Source organism: Leuciscus leuciscus (genome assembly GCF_965113295.1).
Source record: "Leuciscus leuciscus genome assembly, chromosome: 16".
In the NCBI taxonomy this organism is placed as follows: Eukaryota; Metazoa; Chordata; class Actinopteri; order Cypriniformes; family Leuciscidae; genus Leuciscus; species Leuciscus leuciscus.
This window is the reverse complement of record NC_138740.1, coordinates 3,841,857-3,857,106: the sequence shown is the minus strand read 5'-3', so window position 1 is coordinate 3,857,106 and position 15,250 is coordinate 3,841,857. Positions and strand designations below refer to the sequence as shown.

General features: G+C 37.5%; 1 protein-coding gene across 2 annotated transcripts; it reads right to left on the bottom strand.

Moving 5' to 3' along the window:
• Positions 1-1,033: 1,033 nt before the first annotated feature.
• Positions 1,034-15,176, bottom strand: sra1 (steroid receptor RNA activator 1). Of its 2 annotated transcripts, none has more exons than XM_082141474.1 (5): positions 15,090-15,176; positions 12,454-12,570; positions 4,755-4,963; positions 3,403-3,511; positions 1,034-1,643 (listed from the first exon to the last, which is right to left on the bottom strand). In XM_082141474.1, exons 1-5 carry the CDS (start codon positions 15,112-15,114, stop codon positions 1,471-1,473), a joined length of 633 nt encoding a protein of 210 aa, XP_081997600.1. In that variant the 5' UTR covers positions 15,115-15,176; the 3' UTR covers positions 1,034-1,470. The 2 variants fall into 2 exon arrangements, with proteins under 2 accessions (XP_081997600.1, XP_081997601.1); XM_082141475.1 differs by having other exon boundaries at positions 12,476-12,570.
• Between the last annotated feature and the right edge of the window lie 74 nt (positions 15,177-15,250).

The window sequence follows — 15,250 nt, the reverse complement described above, 5'->3', positions numbered from 1 at the left end:
TTGAGCCCTAATCAGTGCCCTGACTAGTAAACTACAGAGCTGATTGAGCCCTAAGCAGTGCCCTGACTAGTAAACTACAGAGCTGATTGAGCCCTAAGCAGTGCCCTGACTAGTAAACTACAGAGCTGACTGAGCCCTAATCAGTGCCCTGACTAGTAAACTACAGAGCTGATTGAGCCCTAAGCAGTGCCCTAACTAGTAAACTACAGAGCTGACTGAGCCCTAAGCAGTACCCTGACTAGTAAACTACAGAGCTGATTGAGCCCTAAGCAGTGCCCTGACTAGTAAACTACAGAGCTGACTGAGCTCTAATCAGTGCCCTGACTAGTAAACTACAGAGCTGACTGAGCCCTAATCAGTGCCCTGACTAGTAAACTACAGAGCTGAATGAGCCCTAATCAGTGCCCTGACTAGTAAACTACAGAGCTGATTGAGCCCTAATCAGTGCCCTGACTAGTAAACTACAGAGCTGATTGAGCCCTAAGCAGTGCCCTGACTAGTAAACTACAGAGCTGATTGAGCCCTAATCAGTGCCCTGACTAGTAAACTACAGAGCTGATTGAGCCCTAAGCAGTGCCCTGACTAGTAAACTACAGAGCTGACTGAGCCCTAATCAGTGCCCTGACTAGTAAACTACAGAGCTGATTGAGCCCTAAGCAGTGCCCTAACTAGTAAACTACAGAGCTGACTGAGCCCTAAGCAGTACCCTGACTAGTAAACTACAGAGCTGATTGAGCCCTAAGCAGTGCCCTGACTAGTAAACTACAGAGCTGACTGAGCCCTAATCAGTGCCCTGACTAGTAAACTACAGAGCTGAATGAGCCCTAATCAGTGCCCTGACTAGTAAACTACAGAGCTGATTGAGCCCTAATCAGTGCCCTGACTAGTAAACTACAGAGCTGAATGAGCCCTAATCAGTGCCCTGACTAGTAAACTACAGAGCTGAATGAGCCCTAATCAGTGCCCTGACTAGTAAACTACAGAGCTGATTGAGACATATTGCAAAACATACCCTTTGCCAAAAAATGTAGGCTAGGTTTCAACATAATTTTATTGCACATTACAGTATAACAGTACTGATCAAATCTGTTATATATATATAAATCTGTATATATATATATATATATTACAAATTCAATACCTTCTCAGTTGAGCCTGTGAAACTGAGGGCTTTATTCGGGCTGAAAGAGTTGGAAATCAACCCTATTTTAAAAGCAGACTTTTATATACAGTAGTAAGATCCTTAATGCCTACATTTTTAACCAATTTTTTTTCAAAATACAAAGAAAAATTACAATGAGGTCTGAAAGAAAGATCTGTTCCCCAACACCACCCTACAAAAATAGAAGTAATATTAGATGAACTAGATGGAAATGGGAAGTTTTTTTTTTCTTTTTAAAGATGGATTATACAAAACTTTACATAAGTTAAGACAAATCACTGGCAACTTGTGGAATGAAACATGAGTTTTCAGAGAAGCGCTGGATCATCAGTGCAGATGTGGACCGGTTGTGGGCTCAGGCTTCGAGCTTCAGCGATGAGACGTTTGACTCCCACCATCCACTGACTGACTTCAGAAACATGATCCACCATCAGGCCTCGGTGGATCTCATCAGCGCCATCCCAGTTTTTACTTTTCAGGGCTGAAACGAATCACATCTAAGTATGTTTAAATAAATGAATATCTAAATCCACTAAATCCGCTAAATTTCCAGTAGTCCAGTACAAACGAACGGCAGGACTGGGCTGTTTATACCATGCAATGGTGGAAATGTTTCAGCTAACAGAGACTTTGCTATATAACGTGCTGGAATTTGTTTGACTGCTTCATATTATTTACATCTGAGCAACAAGAAAGATGATGGGAAGTGTGGCAAACAAGTTAAGATTAAATCATAAGAAGTTTAGATATGCATGCAATATATTATGTGTTATTATGTGTTATAATATGTTATTACGGTGTTAGTCTCAGAAATAAAATGTGCATTTGAATTTCTCCCACTTTATATTAGGTGTCTTTTTAACTATGTACTTTTTAAAAATGTTGGGTACAATGCATCTCATTTTAAAATCTTCCCAGTCTACTGACATTTGTTATGACATCCGCTTTATACATTATGATGCTATGACCAGCCAATTATTCTTTGACAAGCGATGCCATAGAAATATACAGAGAGCTACCGCTAAAAAACTAAAACAAACTGAAGGTCAAAGACAAAATTCTATAGATGTCTGCACTTGTTTCTCTGTACTTAAAGGGATGGTTCGGAGTAAAATCAACCTAGGGTCCTTTGCACCATGACCTCGAGCCAAACACCCCCCAGAAGCCTTTTCTCCCATGGCTGAAATAAGGATGCATAAGGATGTAGTGTAACAACGCCCAGTTCCAGGAATGCACTAATATTTTGTTGGTAGTACCAGTTTGCGACAATTATTAGTTAACACTAAGTTGTCAACACTTCGGCAAAAATGATAATTCGTCGTTACACTGCATCGCTTTCTCCCAGGACTTTTACGTGCTTTTCCCAAATCACTGAAGTGACGTCGACGTGCGGGTTAGCGGTAGCATTAGCCATCAAGCAACTGTTATTTAAATAAACTCCTGATGTACTTACAAACTTTCCAATGCCTCGTTTTATGAGTACAGAACCTATTTGTACGACTGTAGAAGTTTGGTTCCATTCTGGGCATTATTAGTGGAGTAATTTACGAGATACATCATATGATCCATTAGCGCCTGCACTAAACCATCCGGCTGATATCTCTAAATAAGCTCTAACTTTAATAATGTTCAACCATGGGAAAAAAGGCTTCTGGGGGGGGGTTTGGCTCGAGGTCATGGTGCAAAGGACCCTAGGTTCATTTTACTCTGAACCATCCCTTTAACACCTATGTGCTTCTCCCAAATTTAAAATAGGAAGGTTGTTTTCTTTTAAATTTACAGTAGAGGCCAAAAAAGCCTCTTATATTATTAAAAATGTGTTAAAGATTTTGTAATCATATTGCACAGCTGTGCTTGGAGTCAATTGTTGTATTTGTGATAATAACGCAATGAAACATGCCAAATTGTGGCGACATCATTTTTGACCAGGTTGTCATACAAAGAAATGAAGTGCCGACAACACAAGCCAAAACACAGTCGAAACCCCCAAAAAATTTTATAAATGTCCATTTTGCCTTTTGGCCAAATAATTTTGGCAGATGAACACTTCAAACAAGTTTTGTTAATCCCTCATTTAAATTTATTCAATGTTTTCTCATAATTTGATGGTTTAATCGAACTTGTAGGGTAATTGAAAATCCACACATCACTTTGCCCACTACTGTACACATTTCCAACCCTTGTTCTAGGATGTTTTACCACTGAACCAGTGAATAGAAGTGAACAACACTCTGACTCACCTTGGGACAATCCATGCATCCTACGTTTAACCAAAGGAGAGAGTTTTCCACTTTTCCACATGTCCTCAAAAAGCTTCAGACGCCTTTCAACATCATCACAGATCTGTTTCTGAAAGAAAAAGAAAAAAAGACAGTCACAAGGTGACAACAGGAACATAAATGTCCACAGCTCCATCACACCTGCCTGGAAGTTTCCTGAACACCCTGATTCAACGGTTCAGGTGTGTTTAATTGGAGTCGGAGTTAAAGGTGAGAAAAAGGGTTTTTTTTCTTGGAAAGACTCTTTCTTGAAAGATATTTGTTTTATGTTATGTGACTGGTACACTGGTTCCAAACTCTGTGTTTTAGATTGTTAAAACCCAAACAATAAATGTCCTTGTTTTGAAACTGCGCTGATCAGGGTTTGACATTCACTTTCTTGCGGCGAGTGGTTTTCCAAAGTTACAGCCACTCAGCATTTTCACTGGCCACAATTTTGACATCAGTACCATGGGGTAAATATTTTATTATATTATCTCATAATTTGGCAGCAGGTTTATTAGGCTGCTGTCACTTTAAGACCTGACGCACGGATCCATTATACTGTTACACATGCGTTTTCTTTCTCAACTGTTAACGGTCTTAAAACATAACTGACAGTGTTTACATGAATACTCGTCAAGACCGGCATTTTGACATTATTTTGTGTGTATTCGACTGTTTAAGCGCAATAAGCAGCGAAAAATAACTCAATTTAGTGCTGAGAGGCGGGTTTATGTGCGCGAACTATGGGTTTGAGAACAAAAACTGCGGGAATGAGTAAAATTATGCACAATATATGCATTCCCACAGCGAAATTTAAGCCCTGTAACAGCAACAATATTCATCCGGAGCAAATTAAACTAGTGAGTGAATAGAGGCGGGTTTGTGTGTCACTTACTGTCGGAGAGATGAGAGAGAGAGAGAGAAAGAGAGAGAGAGAGAGAGAGAGAACAGCTGGTATCATGTATCTATTCTGTGGATAATGAGTATTGGAAGCGTTTCAGATATTTCAGTATCGATATGCATTAAAAAAAAAAAATCTATATTTTTGACAACACTACATTGCACTTAGTTTATCATTTCAGATGCCTTTTTAAAAGACTACAATTGAAAAATTTATATATTATATACAAAGTGTCTAGGAGAGACTGCGTTACACTCCACTGCTGAAGTACACACACATTTGCCAGGTTGGCGGGTATTAATGTCAAGCCCTGGTGAAGAACCAAAAATATTTCTTAGTTACTTTACTCCATTTTTTCCCATTCTGCCAGTCTCCCATTGGATTATGCTCTGAACTTTATTTTCAATATTTCACACAATGACTTTACCTTCACAGTATGTCTACATGCATTCAACGCCCAATACAGCGGCTCTTGTACATCCTCAATGCATGGCTCTGTCTCCAGCTCTGCTGTTATATCTGAAGGGATTCTGGGACTCATGGAAGGAGGAGTGATGATGTCCATCGGAGGAGGATTTATTCCCCGGGGAGGCGTAATCCCCGCTACTGGTGTCGATTGCATCTCTGATCCTGGACCTACAGGGGCATAAATAATCAATATTACGCTTTATTAGGTTAGACATTCTACTAGTTATAAGTAACTTGTCTAACTAAATGTCATTAGAGTATTAGTAGACCGGTAGAGTTCGGGTTTGCAGAATAAGGTTGACTTGTAGTTGTAAAGTTACCGTACTTAAAGCCAGTAGAATGTCTGTTGAGGAGCATCAAAATAAAGTGTTACTTAATTACTATTGGGGAGCATCACGATAAAGAGTTATTAGATATTAAGCAGACAGTCTACTAATACTCTAATGACTGCTAGTTGATATGTAGTTGCAACGTTTCTTATAGTTAATAGAATCTCTAAAGTAGACCATTGAGATAAAGTGGCACAAAAGATTATAATTAGTTTTGTGTTGTAGTGTTGTGAAGTTACAGTTGCAGTTGAATTACACTTAAAAACTTTAATTACCTCATCTCATTTCTCATCCCTACACTTGTAAATTTGGTATTTACTATGTATTGTCTGTGGTAAAAGTGCTTACAGATGCGAATTGTTTTTTCAATTCATCCAGAATGTGGCCCTATATTAAACCACTTTACATTCATGCTAATTTGAGCTGTAATGGTATTAAAAAAATCCTTGAAAGGCCAAAGAGTCATACCTGTAATAAGTTCCACAAGAAAAAATGTATGTGCCTTTAATGTACATGTACCTTGTAACATGCTCTAGAGCAGGGGTTTTCAAACTGGGGGCCGCCAGGGGGGCCGCAGCAAGTTGAAAAAAAAAGCGGAAAAAAAGAGTTAAAAAAACGTCACAAAAAAAAAAGTGTTAAAGGGATAGTTCACTTTGAAATAAATTTTTGGTATGTTTTAGCTTACCTCAAGGGCATCCAAGATGTAGGTGTCTTTTTTTCCGCAGTAGTTTCAATTTTGATATTTTTAGGTCAAACCGTTCTTGTCTGTCAGTCATATAATGCAGGTCTATGGTCACGGTCTCAAAGAGCATGCACAGAGTCCAAATTAAAACAATTCCCCGTCGTCCAAATTAAACAATTCCCCATCGTAAGTACACATTGATGGCCTAAGACACGAAACGAGCGTTTTTTGTGAGAAAACGAACAGTATTTATATCGTTTTTACCTCTTATACACAGCCATGTCCGAGTGATCTGATCTGACGTGTACACAGACTGGTGCATAGATATATACACTAGATGTCGCCTTAAAGACATTCGTTCCAATGAACTGCCGTACACAAGGCGACATCTAGTGTGTATATATCTATGCACCAGTCTGCGTACACGTCAGATCAGATCACTTCGACATGGCTGTGTATAAGATGTAAAAAACGATATAAATACTGTTCGTTTTCTCACACAAACCGCTCGTTTCGTGTCTTAGGCCATCAATGTGTACTTACGATGGGGAATTGTTTAATTTGGACGACGGGGAATTGTTTTAATTTGGACTCTGTGCATGCTCTTTGAGACAGTGACCATAGACCTGCATTATATGACTGACAGACAAGAACGGTTTGACCTAAAAATATCAAAATTGAAACTACTGTGGAAAAAAAGACACCTACATCTTGGATGCCCTTGAGGTAAGCTAAAACATACCAAAAATTTGATGGTGGACAACCAGAATGCCTATTACCGCCGCGCCAGCTGCCGCGGCGAAATCACCGCGGCGAAAATAAACCAGCCGCATTTCAAAGTCGTTCCCGAAATGACCGCCAGGTGGCGCAAAGGGACATTGTGCAAAACAGCAGCAATTGCCGTATTTTAAAATGTAAGTGTGTTAAATATAAAACCCTAAGCCTAATAGGCATATTTTTCATATATATAAATAGGCCTATTAGGCTACAACAGAATAGAACCAAAGATAGAATCAATTTTAGAACTGAAAAAATAGAATCAAAAGTTAAAAATAGAGACGATATTAGGAGCAATGACGCTGAATATTTTTACTATTCTATTGAGGAATTAGATAAATGAAGAGCTCTCGTGAGCGATACAATTGCATAGTAATTTATAGTGATTTCAAAAGCAGTCCTTAAAAAATAAATAAATGGAGTAGTGTAGCATAATTTTTGAGAGATTACGCGGAACGCGTTTTAGTTAAGATCCTAGTTTCAATGCCCTTAATGTATATAGGCTAGGCTACTGCTTTAAAAAAAATGTCACAACGCGTTTTGAGATTGTTTTGAATTAAACATTGAAGTTTAAAATGTAGTGTTTTGGCACACCAGGCCGAGTGGCGTTACGCATTGTTCAAAAATCAGTTTTTATTCTGGCATGTTGAATTGGCGTTAGAATTTTTTTAGATTTATTAGATTTAGATTTTAGATTTCGTTAGATTTATTTTTCTCATAACAGCTAAAAAAACTTAATATATGCCTTAATATGACCTACTTAATATAGGCAATAGGCATATAATAGCCTATATAATAAATTAGCAAAACTTGGCCACTAAATATTTAATTTTCAATTATTTTAATTATCACAATTAAAGTTTTAATTTTATTAAATTGAACAAGCGCAACAATCAGCATTTAATCAAATATTCTAAAAGATGTATTATTAATAATAATGTTATTTCAACATAATATTTAGTTTTTTTTTACATAATATGTGTGCATGCAACAAGCAAGATGTGTATTTGTAAATCCGGTGATGCGTGCATTGATTTTTATCAATAAACTAGTGTTTTCTGACAGTGTCGACTGCAAAGATGAAGTTGACGATCGCCATATTTGTAGTGAACGCACCTAGAGAGAAAATGCACATAAAGACATAATCAGAGAGTAGCCTTTTTCTTTTCGTTTTGAATTATTTCGTTTGAAGACATTTCAAGCTTTGTGTATTTGATGTATTTATCATGTCTGTGTGAGGCATACGCTGAGTTTCGTTAAGTTAGGAGGATGAGATGCGCTCCAGCTGACGTGCAATGAAGACTGTAAGCCCTTTGCTTTTTAAAGGACTCTTATAGCCGACTTTGTGTTAATTTAATTTGTAGAGGATTTTTTTTAACTCAAACATTAACACTGAAATAAATGAAACTAAATTATTGTAAATTTTTTGGCACACCACGACGAGTGGCGCTATGCATTGTTCTAAAGCCAGGTTTTATTCTGGCATGTTGAATTAGTGTTCGACAAACGCGGCGGCGCGTTCATTTGAATGAAGAGCGCTTCTCGGTCGTGTGAGCGAACACACACTGGAACGTTAGGCCATGTCGCAACGAGTGAATCATGGCCGAGTGGTTGAACTTACGTTACGATCATTTAGATAACACGGGTTCGAATCCCGAACTAACTTGGACTACTGATATTTTTATATTAGCCTATTAATGCATTTTATAGTCTATTGTTGATGCAGAGAGATTTGTCTAGTTCTAAAACATATATATATATATATATATATATATATATATATATATATATATATATATATGACGTTTAAATGACAAACAATAAAATCAGAACCAGTATTCTGTTGCGTTCATGGTTCCAGTGGCAGTAATGCATCCACGGCTTTTCAAAATGTCACAAAGCGTTTTGAGATTGTTTTGAATGAAATATTGAAGTTAATAATTAAGTGTTTTGGCACACCACGACGAGTGGCAAACTCTTTGTTTTGTTTTGCAAACTCAGCTAGCCTGTGGGGGGTTTGGAGAAGGCAATAGTTGCTTTATCGTGGGGGTGCAGGACAGAGGTGTTAATGTTCCGTCTTTCATATGGAGAGTGTCGGAGCCAGCCTGATGAGCAGGCAAAGGCAAAATGCTTTTAAGGATTAATCTCAAAATCTCCAAAAGTCCATAGCCTATGTACAGTAGGCCCTATATCTTATTAAATTATATATTGTAGTTTTATTGATTGTATTTAAAGGTTTTCTACACACAATTTCAATTTAGCAGATACAGAGCTCTTTAATTCGCGACCCACCTCGTTTTATTGTAAGGGGAATTCAGCAAGGCATGTTGTATCTTTGAAGGAACAAAAGCTATTTGTTACAGTTTTTTCTTTCGTGATTTGTGTGGATGACACACAGCGACATACAGTATTATCAGCTGTATGGTGTTTTTTTACGCTGAAATGCTTAATTTCGAGAAAGACCCGCCGCGCGCAGTGAGGGAGACCAAACTTACTAAAAAAATATCCAGCGCGAGAGAGGCAAAGAAAAACGCCGGTTCTTAATTTATGTTGCTTTGAACTTTTTTCGTTTTGTACCGTTTTAATTTAGCTGCAATTTCTTTGACAATAGAAATGTAAAATGTTGCAAGAATAAGAGTCTGTGTTTCTTATTTTGCATCACAAAGGGAATAAACTCTATCGATGCAACCCTGTTTAAATAAAAAAACTGTCCCGACACTTTATTCATACCTTGAAATGTGCGATGGGTTTTCAAACTTAATTAATTTTCTTTTTCTTTTACATTTTCATTGTTTATTTTTTAATTGAAAGCAATAGGCTACTGTATTGAAAGTATTTTTCTGATTTGTTCGATCTGTTTTGAAAAATGTCTTCCGTTGCTATGGCCGGGTATAACTGTCAGTCATCTCAATCTCGTGAATGATTCACACACACACAAAAAAAAAAAAATTAGCAGATTAAAGACGAGCTTCATCATCTTCATTTTCTGGTGCAATCGGCTGACGGTCTTCCTTCATCAGATGTGTCGTCTTTGCAGCGGCTCAACTGGAATGTAGCAAATTTATGTTGTAATGTACAATTGATAATTAAACAAGATGATTGACTTTAATAAACAGATGCATATTTAAGCATCAAGAACGGAAAAACATAAACACTGTCGGCTACACTGAGATTCGATCTCAGATCATTTGAAGCTCCGAGAGGCTATTGTTAATGCATTGACCACAGAGCTATCGTCTGAGCTATCAGACTATAGACTGAGCTATCGTCTGACCTATCGTTCCCTAAACGTCTGTTTTATTCTCTGCTTTGTTTGTTTATATTTTTACATATTCAATCAGTCTCGTTTTTTTTTTTTTTTACAAGATCTTGCGCCATGTTTTTTTTAATTTTTATAAACAGATAGGAAACTTAGCCTACCTTTTAAAATGCCGCAGTTGCTGCTGTTTTGCCCTGTCACTTGCGCCACCCGGTATAGCCATTTCGCGAACGACTTTGATATTCGACTGGTTTATTTTTGCTGCGGCAGTAATAGGCATTGTGGTTGATTATTTATTAAAGAATTCAATTGATAATCATAACAACATGTAAGCCTATTTAATTCTGAATATAACAAAGAATGCTTAAACCGACTAACATCGGTTAGTAACTGCAAGTCCTGAAAATGTTTTAATTTTACGGTCAATTATTTTAATTTATTTCACTGTTATGTTTCAGTTAATAAATCTACAAACACATTAAAATAACACGAATGACAAGTAGCCTAACCTATTGACATAGCCTTTCTAAATTATAGAAAAACTGGGCACACAATGTTAACGTGTGTCTACTTTGTTTAAATTTAATGAATTTGATTCGTTTAACCACAATATTTATCTTGAATTTATCTGTGACCTCAGCTCAGATTACTGCCGCGGCAGATTACGTCATAAAGAGAATAAACTGACACTTTTCAAAGTCTGTGATTACAGCGCCACTCAGCGGTAAAAGGCAGCAAATACACATCCCATTTTTGCCGCCGCGGGAACGGCGGCGGTAAAAGTCTCATTCTGGTTGTCCACCATCTGTATATCTATGCACCAGTCTGCGCACACGTCAGATCAGATCACTCGGACATGGCTGCGTATACGAGATAAAAACGATATAAATACTGTTCGTTTTCTCACACAAACCGCTCGTTTCGTGTCTTAGGCCATCAATGTGTACTTACGATGGGGAATTGTTTAATTTGGACGACGGGAAATTGTTTTAATTTGGACTCTGTGCTTGTGTTTTGAGATAATGACCATAGACCTGCATTATATGACTGACAGACAAGAACGGTTTGACCTAAAAATATCAAAATTGAAACTACTGTGGAAAAAAAGACACCTACATCTTGGATGCCCTTGAGGTAAGCTAAAACATACCAAAAATTAATTTCAAAGTGAACTATCCCTTTAATATGAGTATTGTTATGAAATAACATTATAATAATTTGTTGCATAGCCTATCTGAACATTATACTTTTAATGCTAATCTTTTAGAGATGAACTGATTGATCGGCTGGTGACCAGAATTGGCCGATTTTCGGGCGATTTTCAGTCTGACATAGCCTGCCGATTCAAATGCACTCGGGCGCCGCATGATTAACATTGCGTAACATCAGCATCACACGTGCACACAGAACGCACATGTAGGAAACCTTGTGAATTACGGCCGTTTCAGACCGCGAGCGGCGCAAAAAATTTTTCGGCGTGCATGTTCAGTGAGTGCATTCACACCGCGAGCAGGAGCAGCGCGTGAGCGTCAAGCAGGAGCGGTAGTGGAGCGGTAGTGAAGCGGAGGGTTTCGGCGCCGAGTCTATTTTTGCTGCGCTGCTCACGCTCAATTAAAGCGAAAGCACACTTTTGATGGACAAAATAAATATGATTTCACACAAAAAGTACCAAAAATGCACATAATTTGCATGTAGGCTATAGTGTGTTTTAACAAGAACTGGAGTAGGCTATGTCAGAAAAGAAAATGAAGACTCAAAAATATTTATAGAAAATGTACCCATTTAAACTTGTTTTTATTAATCAGTTTGGGTAAAAGTGGTGTTTTATAAAAAAATATATTTATAGAAAATAAATATTTGTGTGTGCTGTAAAGTGGTTAGAAAAAATGAAATCAGAATCGGCTAAAATCTGTATCGGCAGGTCAAACTCAATGAAAAATCGGAATCGGTCTTGAAAATTGTAATCGGTTCATCTCTATAATCTTTCTGATTGGCTGGTATCAAACACCATCACATAATCTGATGTTCACCTAGATGTTTTATTTATTTATTTCTACATTTGCCGCAGTATTGTCGATGGGTTCAATAACACATCCTGCAAAAGGGGGGCCTTGGCCAGAACCTAGTAGTATTTGGGGGGCCTTGTCATGGAAAAGTTTGGGAACCCCTGCTCTAGAAAACAGTTTTTGTTTCAAGAGGTGTCCGTTAACACAAAATTTGTTGTGCGCCATGACACGAAGATGGCCATTGTGGTTAAACCGGGTAAAATTAAAATAAGAACTGGGAAGAATTTGCAAATTAAAAATGTTTTTAAAATATTATTTTTTATTATTTATTATACAAACAATGAGATGGACTGACCCACGGATTTTAATGTAAAGTGGGATTCATTGAGATTAATAGCACCTATAATATTATGAATCAAGAATAAACAGACAACTTTGTGATGAATTAGTTATAATATAATTTTTTTTTTATCAAATCAAAGGCCAAGAAGAGATGACACAATCCATACAGTATAATAGTTTGGCAAAAAATACAATTAGTCATTTGTTGCAAACATGTGAAGAGGTGAATCAAGAGAAGGTTTCATCAGGGGGATAAGCTTGACCTGTAAGTTGGGGCGCATGTACCCTCTTGTTGAGAATTTTTCGCTTCGGTCCTCCTGGATCCTTCTGCAGGCCGTAGGAAAACTGTGGTGGGTCGTTCCATCCATGCTCCTGATTGCCTGAGAAGAAAGCAACATTATTTGAGCAACATTACATGATTTTCCACAACAGAGAGTGAAAACAAGACTTAGTGTACACTGATCCTGGTGTCTCACAATCATGAACCCTAAGGTCATTTATTCTTCTTCTGCACTGAATAAGCAGGGATCCAGACTGCACATAAAACAGTCCAAAAATATTAATTTGCGAGTTATTAATTTTTTTGCCGAGATAGCCACTTGCGACGATATAAACGTGCATTTTATGAATGATTAAAAAAAATTGCATGCCTTTTTACATGTGTGTTCTGTGACGATTAGCCCATCACATCTTTTGTTGTGTTGACTTAATAATAAATTGAGATGATACACATCAAAGTTTAAGCAAAAAAAACTTGTGTCAATCACTGACTTATATACGCACATGGGAAAGCGAGGATCAGCTTTCCGTGTCAGAAAAACATGCCATGAACTGAGGGAAACTGAGGGCTTAAATACACAAGAGGAAGATCATTAAAGAAATAGGGAACAGGTGAGCACTAATCAGAAACCATGGCAACTAATAATTAACTAGAAAACAGTGGCAAAGAAAACCAAGACTAGGAACTAAGCAGAAGAAGGGCATTTGCAATTTTGTTGTATTTTAAATGCAAAAAAAAAAAAAAAGGTTTTCTATTCTATTCTAAGAAAATGAAACTAAACATGAAATGATTGTGCCATTAAACTCAAAGGGAAAGAGCTGAGGGATCCACAGGCCAAGGCCTGTAAACACAGTCAGTTTTAAGTGAACATTAACAGTTGAGAAAGAAAACGCATGTGTAACAGTATAATGGATCCGTGCGTCAGCTCTTAAAGTGACAGAAGCCTAATAAACCTGCTCCCAAATTATGAGATAATATTAAAAATATCTATATCGCAGTTTTCCCCCATGGTATTGATGTCACAATTGTGGCCAGTGAAAATGCTGAGTGGCTAGTTTCAAGATTATTTTTAGTGAGTTGTGCAGTTGTGTGTGGGTTTGTTTCTTCTTTAAACCACAATTTGGGTTTCCTCTGTCTGTTTGTTTTATTAGTCAGGAAAACCACTAGTAATTTGCTGGAAAAGATCATCTGTGACAAAGGTGCTGGACGATGAAGACTTGGTGCTGGGCTGAATCAGCAGAGACTGCTGACCAACAAATATTTCCTCATCCAATATTAACTGAGTGTGGGCGGTGCTCCAATCCATCCCTTCGAACTCCACCGAATGCCCTCCGTGACGGACACTGTTGCCAGTGTTGTGTAATATTCAGCTCCTGTGAAAAACTGTTCCAGTGGGTGGAGTAAACATGAATATTCATGATATGTCCCCTGTTGTGGGCGTGGCCTTGAGACAACGCGCAAACGAATGGAACTGAAAATATTAGTGCAAGCTCCTCAAATCGCAACTCGTAAAATGGATCATTTCGAAAAGGGAATGAAGATTATATGTAAGAATGAAGAAACATGCAAGGACACAGAATTACCTTTTCGAAATAATCCATAACGAGTTGTGATTTGAGGAGCTTGCACTAATATTTTCGCGTTGTCTCAAGGCCACGCCCACAACAGGGGACATATCATGAATATTCATGTTTACTCCACCCACTGGAACAGTTTTTCACAGGAGCTGAATATTATACACATGTTCAGACTTGCGGAAGTCCCTCGCTTTATTTAGTTAATTATTTATCCCCTCACACATTTCATTATGTACATATTTATTTATGCAGGAATATGTGGATTTATGTATTTTTTTGCACATTTATATATTTATTTATGTAGAATTGTGTAAAAAAATAAATGTATTTGCTTATTTATTCTTTTTTGTAACCACCTCCTAAAGAGAACTTATACAGAACATTCTCTAATAGTTATTATTAGGATTTTTTAAGTTTTGGGAACCAAAAGTTCTGTAGCTGGGTGTATACACACACACACACACACACACACACACACACACACTTATAAATGCATTAGGGCAGAGTAATCGGGCAAAACGTAATCATGACATTCATTTAGTTTAACAACATTGAAAGAAAGTGCAGTAAAAACAACACTTTTTTTCTATTTTCTGGGTGGGAATCGCATTGAACTTTACAATGTTGGGCTGGTTATCTCCCTCGGCTCGGGTTTGTTTTTTAAAAATGACCAGGCAACACTGCTGTGATTTAGGAATGTAGTTTACAGACTCATTGTGTTTTTACTGTATCTTTAACTGAGACATTAAACACCAGATGCCACGTCACGAGCTGTCACATGGAAACACTCTCATAGAAATGTCTTTAATAGTCAATGAGTATTTAGTTGATTATTGTTCTATCGCAGTTTTCTGCATTAGATTGTTCCTGTCCTTGTTTACAACTCACAGTAAATGACACGAAAAGTTGAGAGGAATGATTGAGAGTGAAGAAAGACATTAACTTCTGCTGATTACTCACACGAATATGTGACACCGACACATCATATGTAAGCTTATAAATTATATGGTTATAAATACATGTACTATTATTTCTATCTTACCTGGTTTAACAAACCGATCACTCATAGCAGCCTAGAGACTCCAGCACTGTGTGAAGATTCGTGTGAGCTCAGCAACAACTCAGCATTAACAAAGGCAAAATAAAAGTCACCAATGAATATATATATATATATATATATATACCGTTCAAAGGTTTGGGGTC

Coding starts and splice junctions, on each gene's coding strand:
- sra1 (XM_082141474.1), bottom strand. CDS start 15,114: ATGAGTGATCGGTTTGTTAAACCAG. Junction 12,571..15,089: donor TGATCGGTTTGTTAAACCAG/GTAAGATAGAAA, acceptor CTTTCTTCTCAG/GCAATCAGGAGCATGGATGG. Junction 4,964..12,453: donor ACATGCGCCCCAACTTACAG/GTCAAGCTTATC, acceptor ATGCCCCTGTAG/GTCCAGGATCAGAGATGCAA.